The sequence below is a fragment of the Girardinichthys multiradiatus genome, chromosome 22 (genome assembly GCF_021462225.1).
Source record: "Girardinichthys multiradiatus isolate DD_20200921_A chromosome 22, DD_fGirMul_XY1, whole genome shotgun sequence".
Taxonomy (NCBI): domain Eukaryota; kingdom Metazoa; phylum Chordata; class Actinopteri; order Cyprinodontiformes; family Goodeidae; genus Girardinichthys; species Girardinichthys multiradiatus.
In genome coordinates, this window is record NC_061814.1 from 41178439 (window position 1) to 41204403 (window position 25965).

Here is a 25965-nt window from a genome sequence, read left to right on the forward strand (position 1 = left end):
ATGACTGTCACTTTGGATGGATCTCTGCAAGCAGAGTTTCCAAAACTCACCATCTTCCAGGTAACCAAAGTGGGTGGGACCATAATCTGAAATAGCAGAAGAAGAAAAAGGAGCTGCATTTGTTATAATAATAAAATTTGGAGCAAGACGTTTTGATGCACTAATAATAAACTTGAATATCGCATACATTTCTGTCTTCTGTTGATTAATTTAAACAGTTTTTTCAGGCTGGAATACCTCTACAACAAAAACCAGGACTGAATACACAGTAATACATTTATTGTTGATTTCACTGATCCACACAGGGTCAAAACTATACATATACACCCAGTAATATGCATCTTAACCCAATGTTCATTTTAGCAGCTTATTTTAATTTGGTTTCAGTCACAATTAAGTCATCTGAAGTTATTTTAGTTTTAGTCAACTAAATTTATTGTAAAATTAATCAGCTAATGAAGTCGTGGAGTCATGATGTCGGATCTCCTACATCTTTAATTTCATTTCTTACCCAGATATTTATATTTTGCATTAAACAGAAAAACATGTTGGCTTCTTTTGTTTTTAAAGGAACTGTATTTATTAGCTTTTTTGATAAACAGTAACAGGATTCTCATCAGGATGTGCTTTGTACACATATTTATACAACATTTGTCTGATTTCATCTCCTTCCAACATCTTTGTCATCATCATTTTTCTTTATAGTTCTGGTCCTGCTGCTTGTGTTTTTATTTGTTTTTTGTCTGGAGAAAAAGGTTGTAGATAAAAACTCAAACATTGTTCAATAACAGATTTAGCACTGCTTCGGTCACCAGCAAGTTTCTGACGTACAGTTTTCAGGATATTTGACCACTCTTCCTGGCAGAATTAGTCAAGTCCATTTAGTGTTTGGTTTCATGACTCGGCTCTTCAGCATAGTTCATACATTTTCAACAGGGTTGAGGTCAGGATTTGAGCAGGACCATTCCAGAAGCTTAATGTTTGCTGGCTTCATCCCCTCCAAAACCAGATCCGTGTTTGAGGTTTACTTCTCGTCTGAACACCTAGTTGTGTCCAGTTTCAGTCAACTTAGCCAAACAGTCAACTACAGATGTAAATAAGTTGTTGAGGATGTTCAGGAACAACTGAGGAACAACCAAGGCTCAAACCTGCCATTAACTGGGAACTACTGGCATCACTTTACCCACAGTGAAGTGAGTGTAACATTAATGTGAGCCGAGAGGGTGATGGACCAAGAAATAAGCCGCTGCTCCAAAATCAACACCTTTAAGATCAGTGGTGCCTAGATTTGGTCTTTTAGACCTTTCCAACACCCCTGAATCAAATAAATGGCTTGTAACATTGCTTCTGCAGAGCTGAATGACATGTTGAGGAGGGTATTAAGCCATTTGATTCAGGAATGTTTGAGAAGGGATGCATCCAAAAGTTGCAGGACCATAGCTCTTGAAGACTTGTCCACATTGACAAATAAAATGAGAAAGGTTTTATAGTCATAATGTTTCACCACGACCACAGGGACTATGTTTGAAGGAGTGAGGGTGAGGCTTTCAAACCTAAGAACACTGTTCCCACTGTAAAGCATGGCGTTGGAGGCATAATGCTGTGGGGTTGTTTCACTGTAAGTGGTAGTGATGCATTGCACAAGGTAAATGGAATAATGAAAGAAAGAACAACCTCGAAGTTTCTAAACTTCACCTCAAATCAACAGCTAGACTGTTGGACGTCCTGACAGAACAATGGTCCCAAACACAGAACCAAACTGGTTTGGGATGGATAAAGCTTCTGGTAGGGCCAGAACCTGAACCCTACTGAAAATCTGCTAAACAGTCGGGTCAGTGTCAGGAGACCATTCGACTTAAATGAACGTTACCGATTCTGCCAGGGTGGTCAAATACGAGCCAGAATCAAAACAAGAGAAGATTGGTGATGGCTGCATTTAACCAAATATAAGTGTGTGTGTGTTAGTAACTGGGGTGTGTGTTTATATGTTCGAGGCTGTATGTTTTTTTTCAACATAGAGAAATGCTACAATAAATTCAGACGTGCCAGGCCAATTTTTGTTCATAAACACTTTAAAGATGTTGTTGTATAATCGCTCCACCCCACTAATAGAACAGCTCAAAATAACCAATAAAGCTACAAAATAAAATGGCTGCTATGCCAAGTGACGAGTGAATGCAGATTTGTCAGTGAAACTGTTTTTCTGTTTGTCTCTGCTGTTTGATTTTAAGCAAGAAATACATCAAAAACAGAATGCACTCAAAACCTCTAAATAATTCAAAATACATTAAGGTTTAATGTTTTTCTTAGCTCCTGCTGAGAAAAACCTTCGATTAGGTCCAGCGTCACAGGTTCACCGACACAGTGAGAGTGTCAAATCAAAGCTCTTACAGGAAACCATTACTGAGCTAAAAAAAAAAGGATCTGAGCAGCTTTGCGAAGCAGGGCTCTGAATTAGTAATGAAGGATAAAACGGTGGCACGTACTCAGAGTAATAAAAATTATATTTTTTGTGTCATAAATCAGTCACAGCAGCACATGGAGGTTTAACAGTTCATGTCCAGACAACTGAATTTAAATATGAAACAAGTTTTGAACAGTTTTTCCTCTTTCTCCACGTTTAGATCTTTCTCCCAAAAAAAAAAATACAAAAAAAAAAATACAAAAAACTATCTGGTGCTTAAACCTGAACATTGATAATGAAAAGTAAAGAAAAGGTTATGTGAAGCTGCAGCTCTCTGGAGAACAGACCACAGCCACAGGACGGGACCACCACCTAGTGGTCACAACTAAACACTACATCCAATGATGCACAAGTGCGAAACTGTTAGAAAAAGCATCTAGAAATACATCTAGAAATACGAATGAAATGATTAATGACAAACGGAAAAATGTTGAAACAAAGACAAAGAATGAAGGGTTCAAATCTGCGAAGGTTTAAAAGAAATTAAAATTTAAAAGAGTGCAGCAACTTTACCAAAATGAACCGTCTGTGTTTGTGCAGATCAACTAATTAAGAGCCAGTCGCAGTTAAATCATTACTTAAACAGCCAAAATTATAAGTATGGTAAACATTTACAAACATGGTTGGTAATAAACGTTCAACTGGTGCTTCAGCTGGAGATTTGAGCATGCTTCATACAGATTTCATAAGACTGCACAGAGATGCAGATTATTTTACATGTGATGTTCTCAACTCATTTCCGTTGGTTTGGGGAAGAGATGTGTGTAATTACCAGTCAAAACTTGCTTTAAAGGTTGTCCTCCTGCTTTAAATGAAATCTTGAGCCTCTATGGGCGCTTGAGCATTACCATGAAGTCTTTGGGGATTTAACAGACCATAATAATAAACGCAGGTCAAAAGGACTGAGCAACCTCAGTGATAAGAGCTATATCTCTGTGAGTTTTTAAAATGATACCAGGAGCAGAATACACAAATAGAATTGGACAAAATAATTGACTCTAAAACATTAAATATTAATTTATGGATTTGAGCGGACAAAATGTACAAACGAGCAGTAAAAAGAGGTTGCTGTTGCTCCAGGTCTGTCTCTCCTGAGGCTCAGGTCTCTGAAGTACCTTACATTTTATATTTGAAAGCTTTTAAAACAGAGTCTAGTTCATGAGGCAAGAGATCAACTCATATAACTCTAAAGAGAGCTTTTTCTGAGCAGAATAAAGTTTCTTTCGACCAGTGAGGAGGGGAGCTAGTATCGGCTTCAACCTGTGACTAGATGATCAGCAGAGTGGGAGGCGTGTTTACTGAACAAGCTTTGTAGGTATATGCTGAGTCATATAATTTTATTTATTTATTTGGAATCTCATTGAGAGTAGGTTGACAAAAACATTAAACTGATAGCAATAAATCGAGGTTATTTATCTACTAATGTTTTGGACATTACCTATGTGATTATGTTTAAAACGGAAAAAGGTGAATATGAAAAAATATAAAATGTAATTTTGTGAAAAAAAGGAACCTAATTTCCTCAGGTTTTAGGTTTAGGCAGCTCGTTAAATTGGGTGGGAAAGCTCTGTTTTACTCTATGCTCCACACAGCTGAGGAAAACTCCAGGACCTTCTCTCAATAAACTGACTTTAAACTGTCGGAACGACACGGAGGAACATTTTAGAGGGTTTGAAATCATAATTGTTTAAAACCTCGATACGTGAAAACTGGGACCTGGCTGAAAAATGATGCCGATTTTAATGACCGGGCTGTTAAAGTTCACAGAGGGTGGAGGGAACATCATGATCATGGAGAAGTAAAACAAGACTGAGGAAAATCTGGTTTAATCACAGTCGATATCATTATTGCAATGTTCAGCAATAATACCACGTTCGTTTGTCTTCCTAATTAAATCAAAATATGTGTCTACATTTTATCCTTAATTCTTATCTAAAAATCTGCAGATATCATCTTGGACCATACCCCAACAGTGGGTATCCAAAAACATGTTTTCTTAGGGCTTTCTAAGGTTGTCCAGTCTTGGTTTGGCTAAAAAAAATATGAAATTCGGCACTTTTTTGTCCAAATTTAACTAAAAACCAACAAAAAAAAAATGTTAAAGAGTCAGGCTTGTTTGGCACATCTGATCCTCCCCAACCACATTTAGACCACAATAAACCATCAGTCTTTTCACCCACAATTTCACGTAGTATATTCCTTGTTTCCATGTCTAGTCAATGCAAATGTGCTCGGCACGGTGGCTGGTGGCTCTGTGGTCTGGACAAACACCAGTGAAGATAATGTTAAAGCTTCTCAAGCACTCTGTGGAAGGTTCTACTGACTGAAGGAACCGGAGCTGAAGATAGCTGCAGATTAGTAAAGCCAATGAGACCACGGCTGCCGCCATCGTATACCTTTTGGTTTCATGTGAATGTCATAGGTCTCGGGGAAAATGTAGGTGGGGCGGTACGGATTTTCCTCAATAGGCTCTGAGCACAGTGACGGAGAGACAGAGGACATGAGGGACACATGCACATGTTGGACGGCAACAGGGACACAAAACTGATGATTACAGCTCAGGAAAATGGACTTACCGGGTATTTTATGTATCTGTTTGAACATTGTCTTATACCAGTCTTTGGACTTTTCAGTGTTCTGAAATTAAAATGTAAGAAATGAGGAACTATTAAAGGTTTGATAAATATCACAATGACAATCTGAGTAATCGTCTTTAGTAATAAGAGATTATTGGCTGAAATATGTCAGTTTATCTATTTTGTCCATTATAATATTAGACAATACAGAGAAGAGGAAAGAAAACATCATGTCTGTGAACAGAACAGTCATTCTCAGTCCATAGTGAGTAAATCTGTCTTCATCAGACAGTTGCTGTGGTTGCTCACCCGCACAGGCACAATGGGTTTGCTTATCGGACGGAGAACGGGGGAGTGCAGTGACAGCCGCAGCCTCTTCCCATCCATGTCAGAGACCGGGTCCCAGCTAGGATCAGGGCCTCTGTCTTTCTCTGGAGTCGGATCTGAAAAGCACAACAGACCGTAATAAAACACATGTAATAACACATTTATAACGACGTGAGCGGTAAGGTGCGAAAACAGTTTTTTTTATTTCACTAAATAGAAACTAAATTTATTGTTTTAAACCGAATTCTTTATTTTGAATATGTATTTCGTGGTATTGAAAATTCAGTTTGACGGTGAATTTTGGAAATGAAATGAAATCATAGAACTAAAAATTAAAGTAGTCGAATATCAGATATACAAAACAAATGAATTCAGTTTCAAACCATTCAATGCGGGCTGCACGATGGCACAGTTGGTAGCACTGTTGCCTTGCAGCAAGAAGGTCCTGGGTTCAATTCCCAGCCTGGGGTCTTTCTGCATGGAGTTTGCATGTTCTCCCCGTGCATGTGTGGGTTCTCACCGGGTACTCCGGCTTCCTCCCACAGTCCAAAGACATGCCTGTTAGGTTAATTGGTCACTCTAAATTGCCCTTAGGTGTATGAATGAGTGTGTGCATGGTTGTTTGTGTGTTGCCCTGCGATGGACTGGCAACCTGTCCAGGGTGTACCCCGCCTCTCGCCCATAGACTGCTGGAGATAGGCACCAGCTCCCCCACAACCCACTATGGAATAAGCGGTAGAAAATGACTGACTATTCAATGCTGTTTCAGTTTAGTGAAATACATTTTTCAAACCAATTAATTAAATTTCAAATTATGCAAATATAGATTCAGTCTGAGCAAATAAAATTCAGTTTCTGGCCATACCGTGTCTTCACTCAGTACCTGGTCTGGCCCCCTTTGTATGAATTACTGCATTAATGCAGCGAAGCATGGAGGGGGTAAACCTGTGGCTCTGTGGATGTGTCCAGGAAGCCTAGCTTGCTTTAATAGCAGCTTTCAGCTCATCTAAATTGTTGGTTCTGGTGTCTCTAATCTTCCTCCTGACGATGCCCCATAGCTTCTTTATATGGTTTAGGAAAGACCTTCTTGACAATCCTATCAAGGCTACAGTTTACCCTGTTGCTTGAACATCTTTTTTCTACCACACTTTTTCCTTCCACTCAATGTTCTGTAAATATGCTTCAGTACATCACTCTGTAAACAGCCATTTTCTTTAGCAATGACATTTTTTAGCTTACTGTCCTTTTGGAGGGTGTCAATGCCCATCTGTTGGACATCTGTCAAGTCAGCAGTCTTCCTCATGACTTTGTAAGTCATAATAGAACATATCTGTATAAAAATTGCTTTTTTTATCTTGTAAACTTTTCAATTTTCCCGGAAACAGAATTTAGGATTTTAATTCACTTTAAACTATAATGATCAAAATTACCAGAAACTCCAGGACCAAAAACAGCACCAATGGTTTAAGTGAGAGTTCTGGGCATCATAAATCATCATAAATATTAGCATAAATATTGAGATCGGATCTTAACCCCAAAAAACAAAATCAGTCAAAGTGATACTAAAGGTCTTGAGTGTTACAGAGATAATCCTGAGATCATTAAAGGTATTAGGTGTTTGCATTTCCTGCTGTGAACAAAATGCTCTTAGAATGATGCAAAAACAAAAGCAGCAAACTGGATTAATACCATACAGTTAAACTGGTTCCTTAATATTTCACATACTTTTTCAGTCAACCATGCCCAAACAGAACTTCTCATGAAAAACAGTTTTCTTTATTTATGTTTTTAGTTAGGAACTAAATTTGTAACATAATTAGACTAAAGAGTCCCACCCATGTATTTATCCAAAATAAAATGGTGCAATAATATAGATTTATAAGAACAACTATAATTAAATGGCCGTCGACACAAGTCCAAACTGTTGCCCTGGGAGAACAAATTAAGCATGATTGTAGGACCTGCAGATATTTATATGTTTGCAGCTATGCAGGAGTTATATAGGGCCTGGATGACAACAACTGTTATCATAAGAGTGTGAATGAGGCCACATTATGGCAGTTTATTACGACCTGGCGTACGTGTGAGAAATGCCTCAGTACCCATGTTGTTCTGGTGACTGCGTGGTTTACATTCCACATGGACGCTATCATCAGAACAGCTATGCCTCTGTGTGGGTGTTTGCAACTGAGAACTACAGTCATAGCGAAAAGAAAGTACACCCTCTCTCAACTCCAGGGGTTTTCTGTTATAAATTATCGCCTCTTTACCAGGTTCCAAAATTATTTAAATCTAATCTCAATTTGGCAAAAACAACTCTGAACAGATTCCACAATGTGGCTGTTTATTAAACAAAAACAAAGCCAAAATGGGAAAGGTGTGAGTAGCAAAACAGAGAACACATTTCCTGCTTCTATAAGATTTAAGAGGGAAAGTAGCAGCCAGTTGATCATCATGCTAACCCGATCATCATCAGTGTGACACCTTCTCTAAAGGATACAGGTGTCTGTTAACACAATGCCAGGAAGGAAAGAGATCAGCAATGACTTCAAAAAAGCAACAGTTGCTGCTCATTAATCTGGGAAAGTTCAGAAAACTCCATCATCATCATCCCCCGATTTTACAAATGGGCTTCAAGGTTCTATCAGAACCAGCACTGACTTATTCAGCACTTCCAGTGGCTTGTCTGTTGAATCAGACCAAAGAGGCCAGCTTTCACTTTCTATGTGCATCGATGAGCCTGACACCAGTTCATCACTGCCCCTTCCTGGCCCACTTTTGACCACAGTTCGTCAAACTCGCTCAAATCCTTATGGTCGCCCATTTCTCCTGTTTTTAACACACCAACGCTGAGGAAAACATTTTCAGTAGCTGCCCAGCACTGCTCCGACTAATACGGGCCATCTCCTATTTGTGGTCATAATATAATGCAATTTCTGTGAAAATTAAGATACCACAACATAATGTGCCTGAGAAAAACATTTTAAAAGCATGAGTTTACTGCTAAAACCCAAATGCATACCTTCCAAGTGAGACAGATTCTTTTGCTGCTCTGTGGTGAGAGAAAGACAAAGACAAGGCAGTGAAAAGTGAGTCAGCAGCCAGGCCAAGTGTGAAAGCATTAGTTCTGAGTTACAGACAGTGACAACGCTGATGCACCGCTAAGACGCAGATGCATAATCACAAGTCCAGAATGACAAAATGTCTCACAAGCAAGTTAATGGTGGATCAGAAATGTGTTCTTGTGCAGCTCACAGATGGTGCTCACCTCTGTTGTGCTGCAGGAGGACTATGGTGGGGTTGACTGAACTGGTGCAGGGATAAACACAACTGGGAGCTGATATGTTATAGTGCTGAGCATCTGAAGAAGGAGCTTGATCTTCTCTTATGCTTTTGGGTAAATTGACCTAACAAATGCAGAAAAAATGGGGAAAAATAACAAGGATCTGTTTTCTACAGAAGAAATGAAGCAGCCAGAGATTGTGTGAAATGAGGTGAAAGTAATCGTACCTGGCACTGAGTGTAGTTTTCAGGAGGTAGATGAGCCATGTTGTTGCTGCCTCCCTCATCCGCTCTTGCTTTAGATCCGTCTCCATTAATCTGGCCGGTCCAGACGTCTGAAAAGAGTCCAGAACTCTCTGAGCTTGGCAGCTACTTGCACAGGAAGAAAAACACTGGGGATGGCACTGAAAGGTGTGGCACTTCAGTGAACTCCAAACAACAAACCATAGTCCCATAATTGCTGCTGAAACATTCTGTTTCTTTCTGCTGGGTGTGAGTGCTTTCCTTTGGTGGGTTTTATGCACAGAAAAGGGGAAAAAAAACAAGGTTCTCCCACAATCTCTGAACTTTGTCATGAGAACAAAAAGCCTTTTCAGACAGCTGCAAAGATCGTTTGTTCCCATAGCCTTTTTATTCAGGCTCCGCAACAATTAAGCATCTCCCTGTTGCCTTGGCCAGCTGCCAGTCCAGTTCCAAAGAGTTCTGTGCAACAAATAAGCCCACAGTCAAGGCCATGTGGTCCAAAGTGCAGCGTGGGCAGGCTGCGACAAGAGAGCTCTTTGACATTTGCATGAAAATATGAGCAATTGGCCCTCATCAGGGTTCTGAGTGTGCCGTATATCTGAACATCCACTTCAAAACTCCAGGAGTTATATAATCCGAGCGTCGGTAAGAGCTTAAAGGGGCATTTTTATAACTAAATAACATGATGACATGATGTCATCTTCTGCACACACACAACCATGCAATTGTTACTGCCCACTAAACATTATTTCATCACACAGAGAGCTGCTATAAAACAGCTTCACATACTTGTAGGTGTGATGACATTCGGTTCTTCGCTGACAAAATCCTCGTCGTCTATGTGGACAAGGGTTGCCCTCAAAGTCACCACGCCTTTTCCTTTGCACACTCTGCTTGGATCCAAATCTGAAAATGTTCAAAACGTCAAGCTCACATCCACTGGTCCATTTAAAACAAACCAGCTAGAAGAAGTAATTCATAATTAAAAGTGCAAATTAATGTAACATTTTAAGTATTAATTGGTGTATAGGTAATATAGCAAAAGAGAAGCACAATCATATAATCTCACAGCTTCTGTGAAGCATGACCTGAGTTGAACTGTTGTGGTGGGGTCAGGCTCTTACATCTGGCTTAAAAGTGCAGATTTTACACATTTGACATGCATGTGTTGGGGATGTCTGTACTTGACCCACCTCTACCACAAGAATGGAAATCTAATATTGTTGGTTCACTGTTCTTAGAAGAAAAGGTGTTTCCTGTCATCTGCATGTGGCAGAACAAAACCACTTACTTAACCAAATGTTGCTCTGCCATCAGTCTTTTCCACAGTGCTTCATGTTTTGAGTTTAATATTTTTATAAAAACAAAATGGATTTCATTTCTCAGACATATGACAGTAAAGTAGCTGTCCCACTTCAGTATCTATGAACTTTTGCTTAGTAACCCATGACTACATGTGTCCCTGGGGTATAAATACGATGTAACACAGAGTCCCATTTCTCTTAGACTTGTGAAACATGCCATTAAGATATAGGAACCACTACGATTGAGCCTTTCAGCAACAAACACTCCAGGTGTGAAACCAAAGACAAATATGTGGAAAAGCACTGCAAATTGTCTTATTTTGGGTCAATTCAATAGGAACATGATGAAAAACATGTGGCCAAATCAAGACAGAAAAGGTTCCTCAGACCTCCTTCTGCGGCCATCTCAGTCCTCACTTCTGACCCCACAGGAAAGCCATGGGATGATGTGGGATTTTTGGCTCTTTCTACATTTTATAGCGCACGATTGTGCCAATGCAATAAACGATTTAATTATTTTAAACCTCTTTTTTTCTACACATCCTTTTAAACTGTGGACCCACACTTTCATTTGTTATGCAATTGTAAGAACATCTCAGTTTTCAGAGTTAGGAGAAAGTAAAGGAAAACATCACCTGCAGAGGGAATCAGATCAGGAGAACCTTTCATGGTTGTCAAAGGAGTAATCCTGACAGCGCTAACTGCCCTAGGATCTGAGCCCAAACAATCAGAGAGAAGGAAAGAAGAAGGGTGCAAACATGTTTGTATGAGTAACAAGTTTTAAAGAAACTATTTAGGAATTGTGTTGAAATCAGGCTGAGAGCGGACTTACTGGGTGTTGAGCTTGGCCTTATGCTGCCCTCTGCTGGAGAGCCCTGGAGGAGAAGCACAGTGAAGACATTCAAGAGACATTACCAAAGGAGAATAATGAGGCCAAGGCTGCAGCTGCATGAAAATAAGCAAATCCAATGACTTTATCAAAGTTTTTTTTAGCTTTTCAAATCTTTCCAACATACACAAAGTGTTAAATGTGTGAAGAATTAAATAAAAAAGTTTAAACAACTGGAGAAAAATCTAACTTTGATCCTAAATTTCATAAATGCAGCTTTTGTATCAAATCTTTCCTAAACTAGAGCATAAAATTCAACACAATAATAAACATTTGCATTAAGTTCAGCTTGTTTGAAATGATGCTAACCAGTTAACCTATTAACCAGCCCAACTTTTCAGTAAAGGTAATTAAACTCACTTAAGATACAGTTTGTCATGTATAAAAATATGGCGTGGTAAGTTGTTCTACTTTTCTTTGCTATTTTCTTTTAAAACACAATTTATTAATGATAAAATCTATCCTCTCTGAAATAATCTTCCACACAGAAATGCCTCAGGTTGCATCACATTAGGCAAATAATTTGCGTTCTTTTAAATATATGTTTGTGTTTTAACTTTTAACTCTTGTTTTGAATCAAATTCCTCTTTAAAAGGGTCAGCTGCAGAAAAACATTTCAGCTGTGTTTCCAAACACTGCATGGATTTTAGGAAAATTTGGCCACAAAAAGAGACTGGAATGCAACTCAAATGCTTTAAAATCAATGTCAAAATCTGTCACTTTTTCACTAACGTTTTAACAAATGCCAGTAGACTGACATCTGATTGTAAAATTATTACATGTATTCTATACTTAACTGTGATGTAAACACTTTCTAACATCCTGTTCGTTTCACTGAATAAATAGAATCAATTTTGCTAATAAAATGATTTCTACTTTCTGTAGCACCAGCTTTCAGCAGACGGCACTGCATTTATTTTATTCAATCTGTGTGATGCAAACAGTGCTGGTCTTAGATAATGCAGCTCTTTCAGTTGTGACTGTAATTTACGTACATCCAATATGTCTAGTTTCTTTCCTAAATTCATGGATAATATTTTATTCACATGCATGAGAGCAGAGACACACTTTATTTTAGGAGCAGGTCTTCCTTTCTATAGCCTGAGAATTTAAAGGGCACATTTACTGTTTGCAAACAGCTTTGTGAATCTGTCCCTTAATGTTAAAAGATCTTGCTGCAGTAAAAAAAAGTGACATCACAGCGAAACAGATGCCGTCAGGACGCATTGATGTCTGATAAAACCACAACCCATTTTAATATCCTAGGTATATAGACTTTTTCTTATGTTAATAATATGTAGCAGTGTTCCCCTTTAAGGACTAGGGTGGAAGGGTGCAGCAGAGAGCAGATACATGCTAATCTGAGACTCATTAATGGAGAACATAGAAGCAACACCAAGGCCACCAGAGCAGTCACTGAGGAACACTTCTAGATCGCTCTGTAGGGCCTTTGTTTGAGTTTAGCCAGTCAGGTTGATTTAAGAGACATTCTCGCTCACAATGCCAAGATTCAGGCTGGTTGAGTTGAGATTCAGATACACTCAGAGTCACCCATGCATGCACACAAAAACACAAACTGGGTTTTCTTTTGGAGATGTGAAACAAAAAGCATAAAAAGCCAGTTTCTGAATGGAAACTTGATCAGTTTTAAGCATTATCTGTACACATTATTATTCCTCTTAGTGTGAGATTGTGTTCTTCTGTGTCTGCACCATGTTTACAAAGTGCAGTAAATAAGTCAACCTGCAGAACAGGCTGAGGAGTGATGTTCCAGCTGGAAACTTCCACTAACAAGCCTAAATGGATGAGGGGAAAATGGAAACGTTTCCAAACAGGCCTCTAGGGACACGAGGGAAAAACTTTCAGCCTTCATGCTGAGCTGTCCCTGAGAATCTGAACAAGTGGATTTATTTTTCCTCTCTAATAAAATCAACTGGCTTCCTGACCCCCAGCAGCCCAGAGAGGCGAGATGCATCCATGATTTCACTTCCAGAAACCCATTAACAGGCATTCCTCTATTGTATCCTCACATGAACTCCAACATGTGTTTACAGTAGAACGAATGCTGTGATGATGAACTTCGCCCATATGATACATAAAAAGAAGATGAAGGCCAACCAGAGTTTGGTTCGCTGTATAAACACACAATAGCAGAGATCACATAGGGCCTTTTTAGGAAGAGACGCTTCGGAGCAGAGCGGTGCAGAGAATCCATCCATCCTGCCTGTGAAACAGAAGAGAAGTGCTGGAACTCACAGATCACTGAGGTTCTGGTTGGGCCAGAACACACAGGACAAGTAAGAAGAGAGTATCAGCCAAGATTATGTTAAATTCACTATGATTAATTTACGGTCATATTTATAAACTGGAGCTGATTTGCTTCAATTTGGCATAATTTTACTCATCTATGCATAAAACGTTTTACAATCGAGGTTTAAAAATCACAACCTTTACAACCAGCTAGTTAGAAACTGAAAGAAGCTATGTGTTTTTTCTAAAATAAAATAAAAAAGATGAGGGATTGGAGTAAGTCTTTCAAAATATCATTAATAAAAACCTAAAACAACTGAAAAACCTTTAAGGTTTTTAGGCATTGCTCAAATTGAGCCAGAGAAAACAGCCTCTCAGCTCAGTTTTCTATTGCAGCCCTTAAAACTGCAAACAGGCACAAGAAACGCTCTGCATCTCTCAGTTTCAGAACCTCTTCCACAGTCAGAAACATCCTACCGATTACGGGTCGAATAGAATCTCTTTTCTTTCCAAAACAAACAACTCCCAAAAGGCAGCTGCCGTCTAAAAGCCCCTCTTCACACCCAGAGTGAAACATTACCTACCTGATGATGTGCACAGAAAGACCTTCCTTCAAGCACTTTAGCTCCTTCTGAATCTCTGGGAGTTTTCTGTCTGAGCTTTGAGGGTCTCGTCTGGGAGGGATGGTCCCACCACTGACCTTGACCCTCGCTATCTACGAGGTTCTGTTTGTTTCTCACAGCAGACATGTCCAGATAAACCTGTCACCACATGCCACCTGGGAATGTGGCACCCACTCACCAACTGTCCAGGGCATCATTTAAAACCCTCCCTCTCGATATGCTCACGCAGGACCATCAGAGGAGAGGAGGACAGACGACTGCATGGCTTTCTGATCCCTAAAGATCCTCAGCAGAATTATTCTCACCGGCCACTTTAGCCGTTAAAAGAGAAAATGCCCAGAGAGGGACAGAAACACATCATCATGTGAAACCTTGAAGGTGATGATCTCCAAAACTGGACAATAACAGATTAAGAAGAATGTGTTTGATCAGATGTAGGGTCAGAAATTGGTATAAACAATACTAAAGCACAGATCCACACATTTACAGCTAAAAGGATTTTTGTTTCAGATTACCTTGATGACCACTGTTAATAAAGCACTTCTTAGTATTACTTTCGTGTGACCATGACTTTCGTCATGTTAAACCAGGGGTGTCCAAGTCCAGTCCTTGTGATCTATCCTGCTCTCGAGGACTGGACTCTGGCACCTATTCCCTTTCTCTGAGTCACCCAGCCACCTCCATCCCCACCTATTGCTATGCTATGCTAAGAGGCCAAGCTCACTGAACCCCAGCCTGTTTTTCTCAAGCATACACTTCCTCTTTAGCTTGGCATATATTTAAGTGTAAAATTAGACAGGATGTCTGGGCAGGGTTACTTCAAGCTAGCTTCTAGTGTCTGGATGAGATCATACCTCTGCAGCCTTGTATAAAAGAATGTATCAAAATTTCCATTTTTGAAATTCGATATAAAGGTACGGCTCTCAAAGGCGTATACACACCCGGTAAAATGCCAGGTTTCTCGGATGTAAATGTGACAATGATAAATCATTTCAAAATCACCTTTATGTTCAGTTTAATTGGAAAAAACAAACGTACCTCAGGTGAAGAAATGTAAAACACAAAACAGGTGTTAGAACCTGGTTGCATTAGTATGCAGACCTTAAAGGCAGTACGTTGTTGAAACACATTTTGATTTAATTTCAGCACAGTCTTAAAAGGTCCACATCTAACATCAGTTATACTGAATCTGTTTATTATTATTAATTAAATTAGACATTTGCAAATTTACACCCTGCAAGGAGGTTACAAAGGCGTCAATGGGTCTTACTATCCAAAGGTATCAGTCAGGAGATGGGTAAATAAAAAGTATTTGGTCTGGTAAAGGACCCAAGTGCAGCCAGGAACGCAGGATGAACAGATTGATGGTTTATTATAAAAATAAAAGGCAAACTTACACAAGGAGAAAATTCACAGCATAGCACGAGGAGATCAGGACAATGAGAACGGTCATGGTGACAGGAGCAAACATGCAGAAGAAACAGGCATTGTAACGGACAATGCAGGAAAGGAAATGGAGGAATGCAGAGGAGAACAATGACCAACAGAGAGCTTATCTGGGTGATGGAACAGCTGCAGGTTATGGAGAAAATGAGGCGTTACAAGTGATCAGAATCTACTTTATTGTACAGTGGCTGTGACTGAAGGTGGGACACTAATTAGCATAAACGGAGCTGGATGGATACACAAAGAAAATCAAGACCTAAACATCGTGACATCCACGTCATTGTATATACACCCTGGCACAGTGAGGACAGTCATCAATAATTAAAGAAAATATGGGACAACAGTGACATTATAAAAACTGGACAGCAACACTGATGGAGCTGTAGGAGTTTCTGCCAAGCACTAGTTGTGTTCTTTATGTGACAAAAATCTCTTGGTTCCTCTGTATGTCTGGACAAAGGAGTTGTGAGGTTGTGAAACAGAAGCCTTTCCATTTCATCAAATATAGTCTCAGAAAACCGAAGTTGGACTTCGGGCTGCAGCTCTGTGTTTTTGTGTGTATGCTCTGTCTTCTCAAAGCCCTAGGATGGCAGTGCTTGGCATAACACTGAGCCAGGTTCTGGTTCTGCTGGAAGTTTCTTCTTCCTTTCCACTGTTGCTACATGCATGCTCGGTATGAGGGGTCGTTGCAAAGTCAGCAACTCAATGCAGTTATCTGTCCGCAGTCTCTCAATGTTCATCTAGGATGAGTGAATCCTAGAATGAGTGTTTCCTTAGAAACATTCACACCAATCTGAATAATAAACTGAACTGGATTGTACTATTTAATTACTAGAATCATATTAATGTGTGTTTCAGTCTGTATAATTGGATTAAGTTGGGGTTTTTTTTCAAGGTGGATAAAAATATGAACAGTCCAATGTGACCCAAGACCTTCAGGCATCTACTTAGAAGTTGAAAATGCAGACAAACACAGTCCAAGTCCAAGCATGCATCCAAATCAACAAAAGAGTGACTAAATGAGAGGAAAGTGAAAGTTTTGGGATGACAGAGCCAGCGTTTCACAGAAAATCTGTGGTCTTACCTGCAGATTTATCTGTTCTTCTGGATAAATGCCTCATTATAGGTGGAAAAGGTTTGATGATCAATGATCAATTATAGTCTCAGAAGCCTGACATTTTTACAGGGGTGTGTAGACTTTGTAGACTGTGGCTCAGTAGGAAGAGTAGTCGTCTTGCAATCAGAAGGTTGTGGGTTTGATCCCAGCTTCCTCCTGCCATATGTTGATGTGCCCCTGGGCAAAGCACTTAACCTCAAGTTGCCTACTGTATGAATGTGTGAGTGTTAGAGTGCAATTGGGTGAATGTGGCTCTAGTGTAAAGCGCTTTGAGTGGTCTGTATGACTGGAAAAGCGCTATATAAGTTCAGTCCATTTATCATCTACATACATCTCTGAAGTCTAAAGTGATTTACTTTATATGTTTGCAGGTATCATCACAAGTATTTGTATTTACTTATCTGTGTTGATATTCTGAAGGACTTCCTAACAACAGCAGCGTTACTTTGAACAAATCGTCCTCCATTTCACTGTTTGCTGGGTCTGAAAACTAAACAAAGGCGAAGCTATAATGAATGTCCCTCTGTGACACATTCAGAGGCTCCCTTGACACTGAGCTGTGTCAACACAAAGGAGCTCTCATCACACATTGTACTATGGACCGAGAGAAAGGGCTGTTACGCAAGAACGTTTGACTTCTGCTTTGTCAACAAATGGCAGAGAGAGGAGAAGCTGAGCAGCACCATGCTTGGATCTCATCAAAACAGCTCCAAACATGGCTCGAACGGGGCGCTTCAGAGCAGGAGCCTGATCCCCTTAATTGAGAAGAGACACCACCGACCCTCCCCGCTCTCTTCCATAAACAGCTTCCACACTCTGCAGCAGCCTGGGATTCTGCACATTCCTGAGACAAAGCTATTTGAAGTTCATTTCAAACAACTGAAGCATAAAAGGAATTGAATGTAAGGATTACATTTGCATGACTCTGTATGTCTGACATCAGCACACAGAGTCATGTAAATGTAATCCTTCCGTCTGAACTTCTCCACATTTGTCACATTACATTTTATGATTAATGTGGTAGATCAACACAAAGTAGCCAATAATTGTTGAAGAAAATGAAACATGGTTTTCAAAATCTTGAATTTGTGGCATTTGTTTTCTTTCAGCTGCTTTTACCCCTAAATAAAATCTAGAAATCCTTCAGAAGTCATCTAATTAGTAAACATCTCAGTTTAAATCCATATGTGAAAGCCTCAGTGGTTAGTTAGAGAACATCAGTGAACATCTGTGATTAAACAGCATCATAAAGACCAAGGAACACAGCAGGCAGGTCAGGCAAAAATCCATAATCTCAAAAGGGGAAGAGTATGAAGTCCTGAGACCTATGGTTACTCTGGAGGAGCTGCAGAGATCCACACATCATGTGTGACAATCTGTCAGCAGGACAAATATTAGATGTGCACTCCACAAGTCTGGCCTTGGTAAAAAAAGTAGCAAGAAAAAAGCCATTGTTGAAAGAAAGTCCAGTCAGCCACAAGTCATAAAGATGACACAGCAAACCAGCAGAAGACGCTGGTCTAGTCACACAAGAACAAAACATGACGTGGCAGGAACCTAACACATCACAATGAACACGTCATCTATGTGGCGAAACATGGCAGCATCACACTGTGGGCATTGTTTTTCTTAAGCAGGAACAGGGAGGTCGGCCAGAGTCGATGAGAAGACGGATGGAGCTAAATGCAGGAAAATCCGGGAAGAGGAATGCTGAAGATGGAAGCAGAGGTTCATCAACAGGATGATGACCTTGACCACGCAGCCAGGGCTACAATGGAATGGACCAGATCAAAGCATATCTATGTTTTTGAATGGCTCAAAGTCCAGACCTCAATTTAATTGAGAATCTGTAATAAAACTTGAAAACTGTTATTCATACACACTCTCCATCCAACCTAACTGAACTTGAGCTGTTTTTGCAATGAAGAATTGGCAGAATTTCAGTCTCTATATGTGCAAAAGTGGTAGAAACTTCCCTTTCACAATAATGCACTACTTTATGTTGGTCTGTCACATCAAATATCACTAATACACTAAAGACAAAACGTGAAACCTCTGAATGAATACAAATGTCTAAAAACTATGGAAACTATGGGTTTTCAATTAACCTGTGGTATAACTATCATATTTCAGGAAATATTTCAAGAGATGTTTACTACTCCTAAATAAAAGGCCCTATTTCAAAGAAAAGCAAAACCACCCACGGCGCTGAGCTAAGAAAGACGTGTCCCTGAGTGCTTGCAGAGGCTCAGAGCCTGATAAGCCCAGACGGTTATTGGGCACGACCGTGGCCAGATCCTCCAAACAGAGAGAGCCGAAGGCCTGGGGAGAGCTGAAGTTGGCCGTGCAGATCAAACTTTGTGTTACAGCTGCTGTCAGAGAGCCAGGCTGCTTGCAGCATGTATGCTAGGCTTTTAGAGGCAACACCAAAAGAATGCCAATGAGTTGACAGTTTACATAAAGTGATGTATCTTCAGAGCAAATGCTCCAGGCTGTGGTCCAAGAGTGAGGCAGCTTGAATCAGAGCCTCGCTCAGAGGATAAACACTGAACTGAATATTTAAGCAGCACTCTCCACTCTCTTTAGAGAGTTCAGTCCAGTAGTCACAGAGTGAAAAGTTCAAAATAGGAAAATGTCAGACATAAGTGAGCCAATTTATTTTAAATAAGGGGTTTAGTTTGTGGATATGAACAAGAGACACACAGGATGCTCATGTGATGTCATGTCAATGTAATGAGCTCAGCTGTGCACAACTGATTCCTCCTGGCTTCAGTACACAACATTAGGTGCACAGTAATGACAATTAAGATTATTGCCTAAGAAGGTGCTGACAGCATTTTTTCATATCTGCTGGATGTTTTGACTCCAACCAGGATTGGAAGCTCTGACTGTGTTCCCTAATATAACTCTCCCAGCGCCTGTGTGACAGCGCTACTTGATAATTGAGTCATAGGATATGGCGGCTGAACGCGAATACAAGCAGCCACGCAATAATCCAGCAATTTTAAGTGCGATGAAGGTATCCTCGTGCGAAACGAGCATGCTGTAGTACTCCAGATGGTCCCCATGATCTGTGTATTTGAAAAATGCAGGCACAGTCTGACTCGACCCGTCACGCCCAGAGACGAAAACAGCAGGCAGCTCCGTTAATAACATCAGAGGCGAATCAGATCTCTTGTTTTATTTCAAAGGCAGCGATTTCACGCCTGCAATGCATGAATGTCACTTAAAAAAGTTGGTTTGCTCTGTGTAACAATGACTAACAACCTCCAGTACCATGTAAAAGTATGCACACCCTTTATGTTTTGTCATGTCACAACCACAAACCTCAGTGTATTGAACTGGGAATTGAGGCGATAGACCAACACACAGTAGTGGATAAATGTGAAATGAAAGGAAAAGAATTTTTGACATTTAATGTTTTTACTACCAACAAAAATCTGAAAAGTGTGGCATGCATTTGTGTTCAGCCATTCTGAGTCAATACGTCATTGAACATCCTTTGCTGCTATTCCATCTACAGGTCTTTTGGGGTAGTTTTCTGCCAGCTTTGCGCATCTACACACTGAAAGGTTCACCCATTCATTCTCCCAAAGTAGCTCCAGCTCAGTCTGATTGGATGGAGATTGTCTGTGAACATCAAGCTTTACATTGTTGTCACAGATTCTGAATTACAAATAGGTCTCCTCCTCTTTAACAAGTGAATATAATTTGATCTAATCCAAGGGTGTCGAACTCTACTCCAGAAGCTGCAGAAGGAAAGAATCCACAGCATAATGCTGCCACCGTTCACAGAGGGGATAGTGTGTTAGGGTGATGTGCAATGTTAGTTTTTCATGGCATATATCATTTTCTTACATAAACCAACAACTTTAAGCTTGGTTTCGTCTGACCAGAGTGCTTTCTTCCACACGTTTCCTGTGTCCCCTTACATGGTTTGTAGCAAACTGCAAATGTGGCTTCAGTTGACTTTTTTAATCAATGGTTCACTTGCTACTGCTACATAAAGACCAGAACTAAATCTGAGGACAAATTTTCCCACCTGAGCTGTCATTATGTGCAGCTCCTCCAGAGTTACCATGGGCGTCATGATCCACAGGACTTTGGTTTTGTACTTTGATCATTTTCGCATTCACTTCCAAGTATTCTTTACTTTCTTTCACTGGCTGCTGGATTCTTCTGCTGTTCTTCCATGGTTCTTAGAAGATCCATGGGATCCAAGCCTCTGTGCTTTAGTCTTGTAAGTTTTCAGTTTTTAATCACAAACACCTTTTTGCAATGATAACACCTGCCTGTAAATTGTCCTCATACAACAACGACATGACATTGGACCTATTGGCCGCTTCTCTGATTAATGCTCTCCTTGCCTGGTCTGTCAGTTTAGGAGGACCTCCATGTCTTGGTAGCTCAACAGTTGGTCGATTGAACAGAGCTCAGTGAGATGTTCACAGCTAGGGATTTGATCTTATAACCTAACCCTGCTTTAAACTCCTCCACAACTTTCTCCCTGACCTTCTGTGTTCCTTGGCTTTATGATGCTGTTTGTTCTCTAATGTTTTCTATCGCACCTCTCAAGTTATCCAAAGGTGGTCTCTATTTAATAGTTAGATTACTTCTGAAAGCAGTTGGACTGGATTTATTTCAGAGATCTCAAAGTAAAAGGGGCTGAAACTGTATACATGTTCATCTTTCAGATTTTTGTTAGTAAAATATTTTGAAAACCTTATTGTGTATTACATTAAAAAGGCATTTTTTGCTAATATTTCTGAAATATCTGCAAACATCGACTATAATGTAGCTGTTTTCCCATCGTTTGTTGACATCTAAAACCTGGAGGAGAGGATGGACGTGCAGGCCTGGGTTAAATCCATCACCACAGAATAAATCGTCTCTTCAGTCCCTTGTTTACATGCAGCCATGATCAGGCGGCGTCTTTGTGACACAGACCTTGAAAAGCCAACACTTCACTTCCCCTCTGACTGCAGCCAATGGCTGGTGAAGCCTACAGCAGCCAAGGGAGGGAGAGGAGGGTGTTGTTATGCAACCGGTCGTAGCGTTAACAAGGAGTGAAAACAGAAACCTGGTGTCTGGCTGGAACAGAATCCATCCAGTATTTAAAGTTAGCCTCTTTTCTGCTAATGCTAAAACTGCTATTCATACAAATACCCAGTATTACGAAGCAAGTGGTATGCATTAACTCTGACAGAGATCTGGCTCATAGTCAATAAATTATTTGGTTACACGTGGCCTTAGTGATGAACATTACAAACACAATGTTTTCCTCAGATGTGCCAGATACTGATACGTAGCACACTTATGTGGCAAAGCAATCCAGTTATTTGTGTTATAATCCAAGTAGAATAAAAATAAAGCACATGACCAACAAGCTTGAAAATGTTCAAACTTGAAGTGATGGTTCGAAACGAGCCAGAGTGACCTTAACTCATCTCTCTACAACAAATCTTTGAGATTCATTAAAACAGAGAGGGGCCGCTCTTCTCAAATCTAGAGGAAGTGTGAAATGTGACTCCGAAGAAGCTTCATGAAATATTAACGAGGAACCAGGTCCCTGTTCCCAGCTCCCAGTCTTACTCAACATCATTTCTGCTTGTCAAACCAAAAACACTGAAGAGCAACATCCTCAACTTGATTTATTCAGCTATTAAAAGAAGATGCTGTTGCTGGACTGATAAAAAGCAAGTCCAAACCTCACATTCTTTGAGACTATTCATTCACCCAGCCGAGAAATCCCGCCGAGATGAAATAAAACACCAATTCAGTAAGCAAGATCTTTCATTGCAGTTAATCCAAAAATAAACACCAGATCAAAACTGTAAAAGATCATGTGAGACAGATACAGAGACATAACCAACACGTTGGCACCCCTGCTGGTTGTAGAAACCCTTAAACAACTAACTATTTTATTGCAGCAGCAAGATCCATTGGATCTAAGCCTCTGTGCTTTAGTTTTGTAAGTTTTCAGTTTTTAATCATAAACACCTTTTTGCAATTACAACTCCTGCCTGTAAATGGGTCCTCATACAACTACGACATGACATTGGACCTATTGGCTGCTTCTCTGGTTAATGCTCTCCTTGCCTGGTCTGTCAGTTTAGGAGGACCTCCATGTCTTCGAACATTTAATTTGAGAAAATTTATTCAATGAGGCAATAACAAATCCATGTTAAAAAAAAAATATTGTCTTACCTCTAAAAAATCCTAAAAAATAAATGTCAACTTTTATTTAAACTTTTTTAAATTGATCAGATTGTTAAAGGTTTGTGTAAAAATATGAGAGGCCAATTTTTCTTGGCCAATTTGCAAAAGGGGAAAGACAAAAGATCATGCCATTACATATGGCAAATGTGTGTTGGTCCACATGAGTGAGGAAATGGCTTTAAGAAAACTATTTGCCTAAACTAGCCCCATATCTACAGTCAAAGCAATAATAAAAGGATTAAAGCAACTGGAACTTGGACATAAAAATATTGACAAGAAGAAAAATGTATCTTGTTACCACAAACAGTGAAGAAGATCATAAGGGAGGTAAAAAAAAAAACTCACTGCTGGAGAACTGCAGCAAAGACTGGTATCTTGGGGTCACCAAGTCTCCATAACAACCACAACAACACACTATCTACATGCCACTGGTTGTTTGAGAAACATGCCAAGAACATGCCCTTTCTGTCCTACCATCACAGTTGTAAATGTGCTGAGTTTGTTAAACTCCGCTGGGACTTCAACTGGAATGCTGTGCTTTAGTTGGATGAGCCTAAGATTGAACAGGGGGGTTTGGCACAAATTAAAGGATAATTATGGGGAAAAACACCAGATTCCCCCTGTTAAGTACAGTGGAAGATCTGGGATCCTGTGGACTAGTTTTTTTCCATAGACCACAGGAATCTCTTTAGAGAGACTAGATTCAAGAACTCTTTGAAATACCTGGACATTTTAATCAAAATTAGGATGACTCTTGACAGGAATCTGAAAATGGGTCAAAGAATTCGACCTAATCGATACAGAAATAGCTCACTAGACACAAAACCAACCTTCTCCCAGGGCCATCACAGTCCCCAGACATAAATCTGATGGAAAACCTATGGGCTGATACTCTTGATGATCTAGAGCAGTGGAGTCCAAACTTTGTATCCCACTGGCCAAAACCATGAAGTCAAAAGTGCTTGCAGGCTGAAAACAAATCTAACAGAAAAAAATTAAAATCACTAAAAATGTGATTGTTGTTTTTTGTAAGCATGCAATATTTTAATCAAACAAATAAAGCAGTAGATATTTGGCAGGAAAGGGATGTGTAAATCAGTCAGGATCCAAACCTTTAAAAGGTTTTGCTTGCTTGCCTTAAATAAAGAAAGGCATCTTTTTTTTTTTTTTCAAATTTGTTTTGGATCAAATGAAAAAGCTGAAAAAATTATTTTATTCCCAGGGGCAAGAACAGGATTTGGGTCACTCTTTCTTTGAAAATGATTGCTGTATTTTGCAAAGTTTAATAAATTAATTAAAAAGCAGATTTGGGTGCACCAAAGTGTGCTTTTGAGACTTTGGTGCAGAGCCTTTTCTTACTCTGCCCCCCAGCTCGGGAGTCATCTGCCACCTGATATCTGTAATATTGAGTCACTTTCTCGGTATAAAACCTACTTATTTAAATGTGCATATTCCCTGTAATGTCTTATTTATGTTAAGTTGCTGGTATTTTGTTGTTTTTTTGTGCTTTGTTTGCTATTTTTAACTTGTCTTGTACAGTGTCCTTGAGTGTCATGAAAGGCGCTTTTAAATAAAATGTATTAATGTTATTATTAAAATTCACAGGATAGATGTGGTCCTATTAACTATGAAATTTAAGAGAATGCCAAATAGGTTGTTTATAGGAAGGCAAATAGTAAGAAAGATGATACTAATATGTCAGTGATAATTGTGCCCTAATAAAAATAAAAAGTCTCAATTCATTTAAATTTTTCTTAAATTACCTTCTAGGGGCCGCACAAAATCAGACTACGGGGCCATAAACGGCCCCTGGGTCTTTGTGAAAACCACAAACAATTAATGAGGGAGAATTTTCTGCACTCAAATTAAAGGTTGTATTTTTTTCAATCACAAAAATCTAATAAAGATCCTGTTTGATGCACATTCATGAAATTAAATGTGCTAAAGGATCACCGGACTTGGCTGAACAAACAGTGGCTTGTGTCTGAGCTGTTTGCCTCTATATAGGCTGATCTCTTCATGCTGAACCGCCGCTTCCACAGTATGGGTAAAACCCTGAAAAACATCCAGGACAAGGTAATAAATGTGCTGTTTTTGTAATGCAAACAAATGTTTCTAAATTTAACTGTGCACCACAACCATGTGATGGGACAGACAGTGGAGATGCAGTCATAAAACGAAAATCAGCCTGACCGCTCTTCCTGTCTGTGGTGCAGTGTGATTAAATATTTGTGCACGGGTTAATATTTCAGCCCGCTCGTTTAGTGTCATGTTGCTCAGAGGCTGGGTAGTAAAATCCTGAATGAAAACACAGGATGAGACGTCCACACGTGTCCAGTTTGGAGAGAAAATTAGTTTTCATGTTCTGCTCAGATTTTGATTCATAAACTAAAGAACAACTGATGGTTGCACAGAGCTGCATGGGTCAGATGTTTACATGCACCTGTTATGGGGATCAATGCCCATGACAATTGGCATTAATTTGGGGCTTTGAATGATTTATTTCCTTCATTTGTCGGATTTGAATGATGATAAAACAGACTTCGTAAAGTTGTTCAGTGTAAAAACAAAAATTGTGGGCACAATCTACTATGGATTTTCTCTAATCTACACAGGAGTAAAAAATATACATGCATGTTGAAACGTATACAAACATCCCACAAACATCTAAATATGTGTCTCTTACCATGTTGCAGAGAAAACACACACATTTTGTAGCCATCATCAACCTCCTGGCATAAATCAGTCAGTACATTTTTCCGCTCTTCTTAGCAGAACCGGTAGAGTTAGTTTAATTTGTCTGGTTTCCGGGTCCATATATTACCCAAAGGGTTGAGGTACAGCCCATATTAAAAGTTTAATGTTAGCCTCTTAGGTCATCATCCTGCTTAAACTCCAAATTCAAGGTTCAACTAACTGACCCAAACTGTCATATTTGCTGAAAGATAGTTGGTTCAGATGTTAAGGAAGAACCCAGAAACTATGAATCAGAAGATGATGGAACACTATTGTCATCCCCCACAGTGGACTGAGAGGGATCGGACCCAAAAAGAAGCCAGAGCTGTGAAAGGCAACTCTTTCTTTAAATATGCAACTGTCAACACGGACGAGCCAAATACGTCCTGGAGAAATGATGTATGGTCAGACGAGACAAAGATCCAGCTGTTTGGCCATAATCACATTAAATATGTTTGGAGGAGTCAAAGTGAGGCTAAGTCAGGGGTC

The 25965-nt window shown here is 39.7% G+C and overlaps 1 protein-coding gene across 2 annotated transcripts in view; it reads right to left on the reverse strand.

The window, feature by feature from the left end:
• The window catches only part of LOC124859571 (sorbin and SH3 domain-containing protein 1), a 72816-nt gene that overhangs the window by 40629 nt on the left and 6222 nt on the right, over nucleotides 1–25965 (reverse strand). Inside the window, exons 1-10 of one of the 2 annotated variants that reach the window (XM_047352452.1) lie at nucleotides 13920–14099; nucleotides 11029–11071; nucleotides 10832–10909; nucleotides 9682–9798; nucleotides 8878–8984; nucleotides 8636–8774; nucleotides 8390–8419; nucleotides 5350–5483; nucleotides 5041–5101; nucleotides 51–86 (exon numbers count right to left, since the gene is read on the reverse strand). In XM_047352452.1, the coding sequence (XP_047208408.1) occupies nucleotides 51–86; nucleotides 5041–5101; nucleotides 5350–5483; nucleotides 8390–8419; nucleotides 8636–8774; nucleotides 8878–8984; nucleotides 9682–9798; nucleotides 10832–10909; nucleotides 11029–11071; nucleotides 13920–14084 (910 nt within the window). In that variant the 5' untranslated portion in view covers nucleotides 14085–14099. Of the gene's footprint in view, nucleotides 1–50; nucleotides 87–5040; nucleotides 5102–5349; nucleotides 5484–8389; nucleotides 8420–8635; nucleotides 8775–8877; nucleotides 8985–9681; nucleotides 9799–10831; nucleotides 10910–11028; nucleotides 11072–13919; nucleotides 14100–25965 lie in introns of those variants that run through there. The other variant, XM_047352453.1, reaches the window with a different exon arrangement.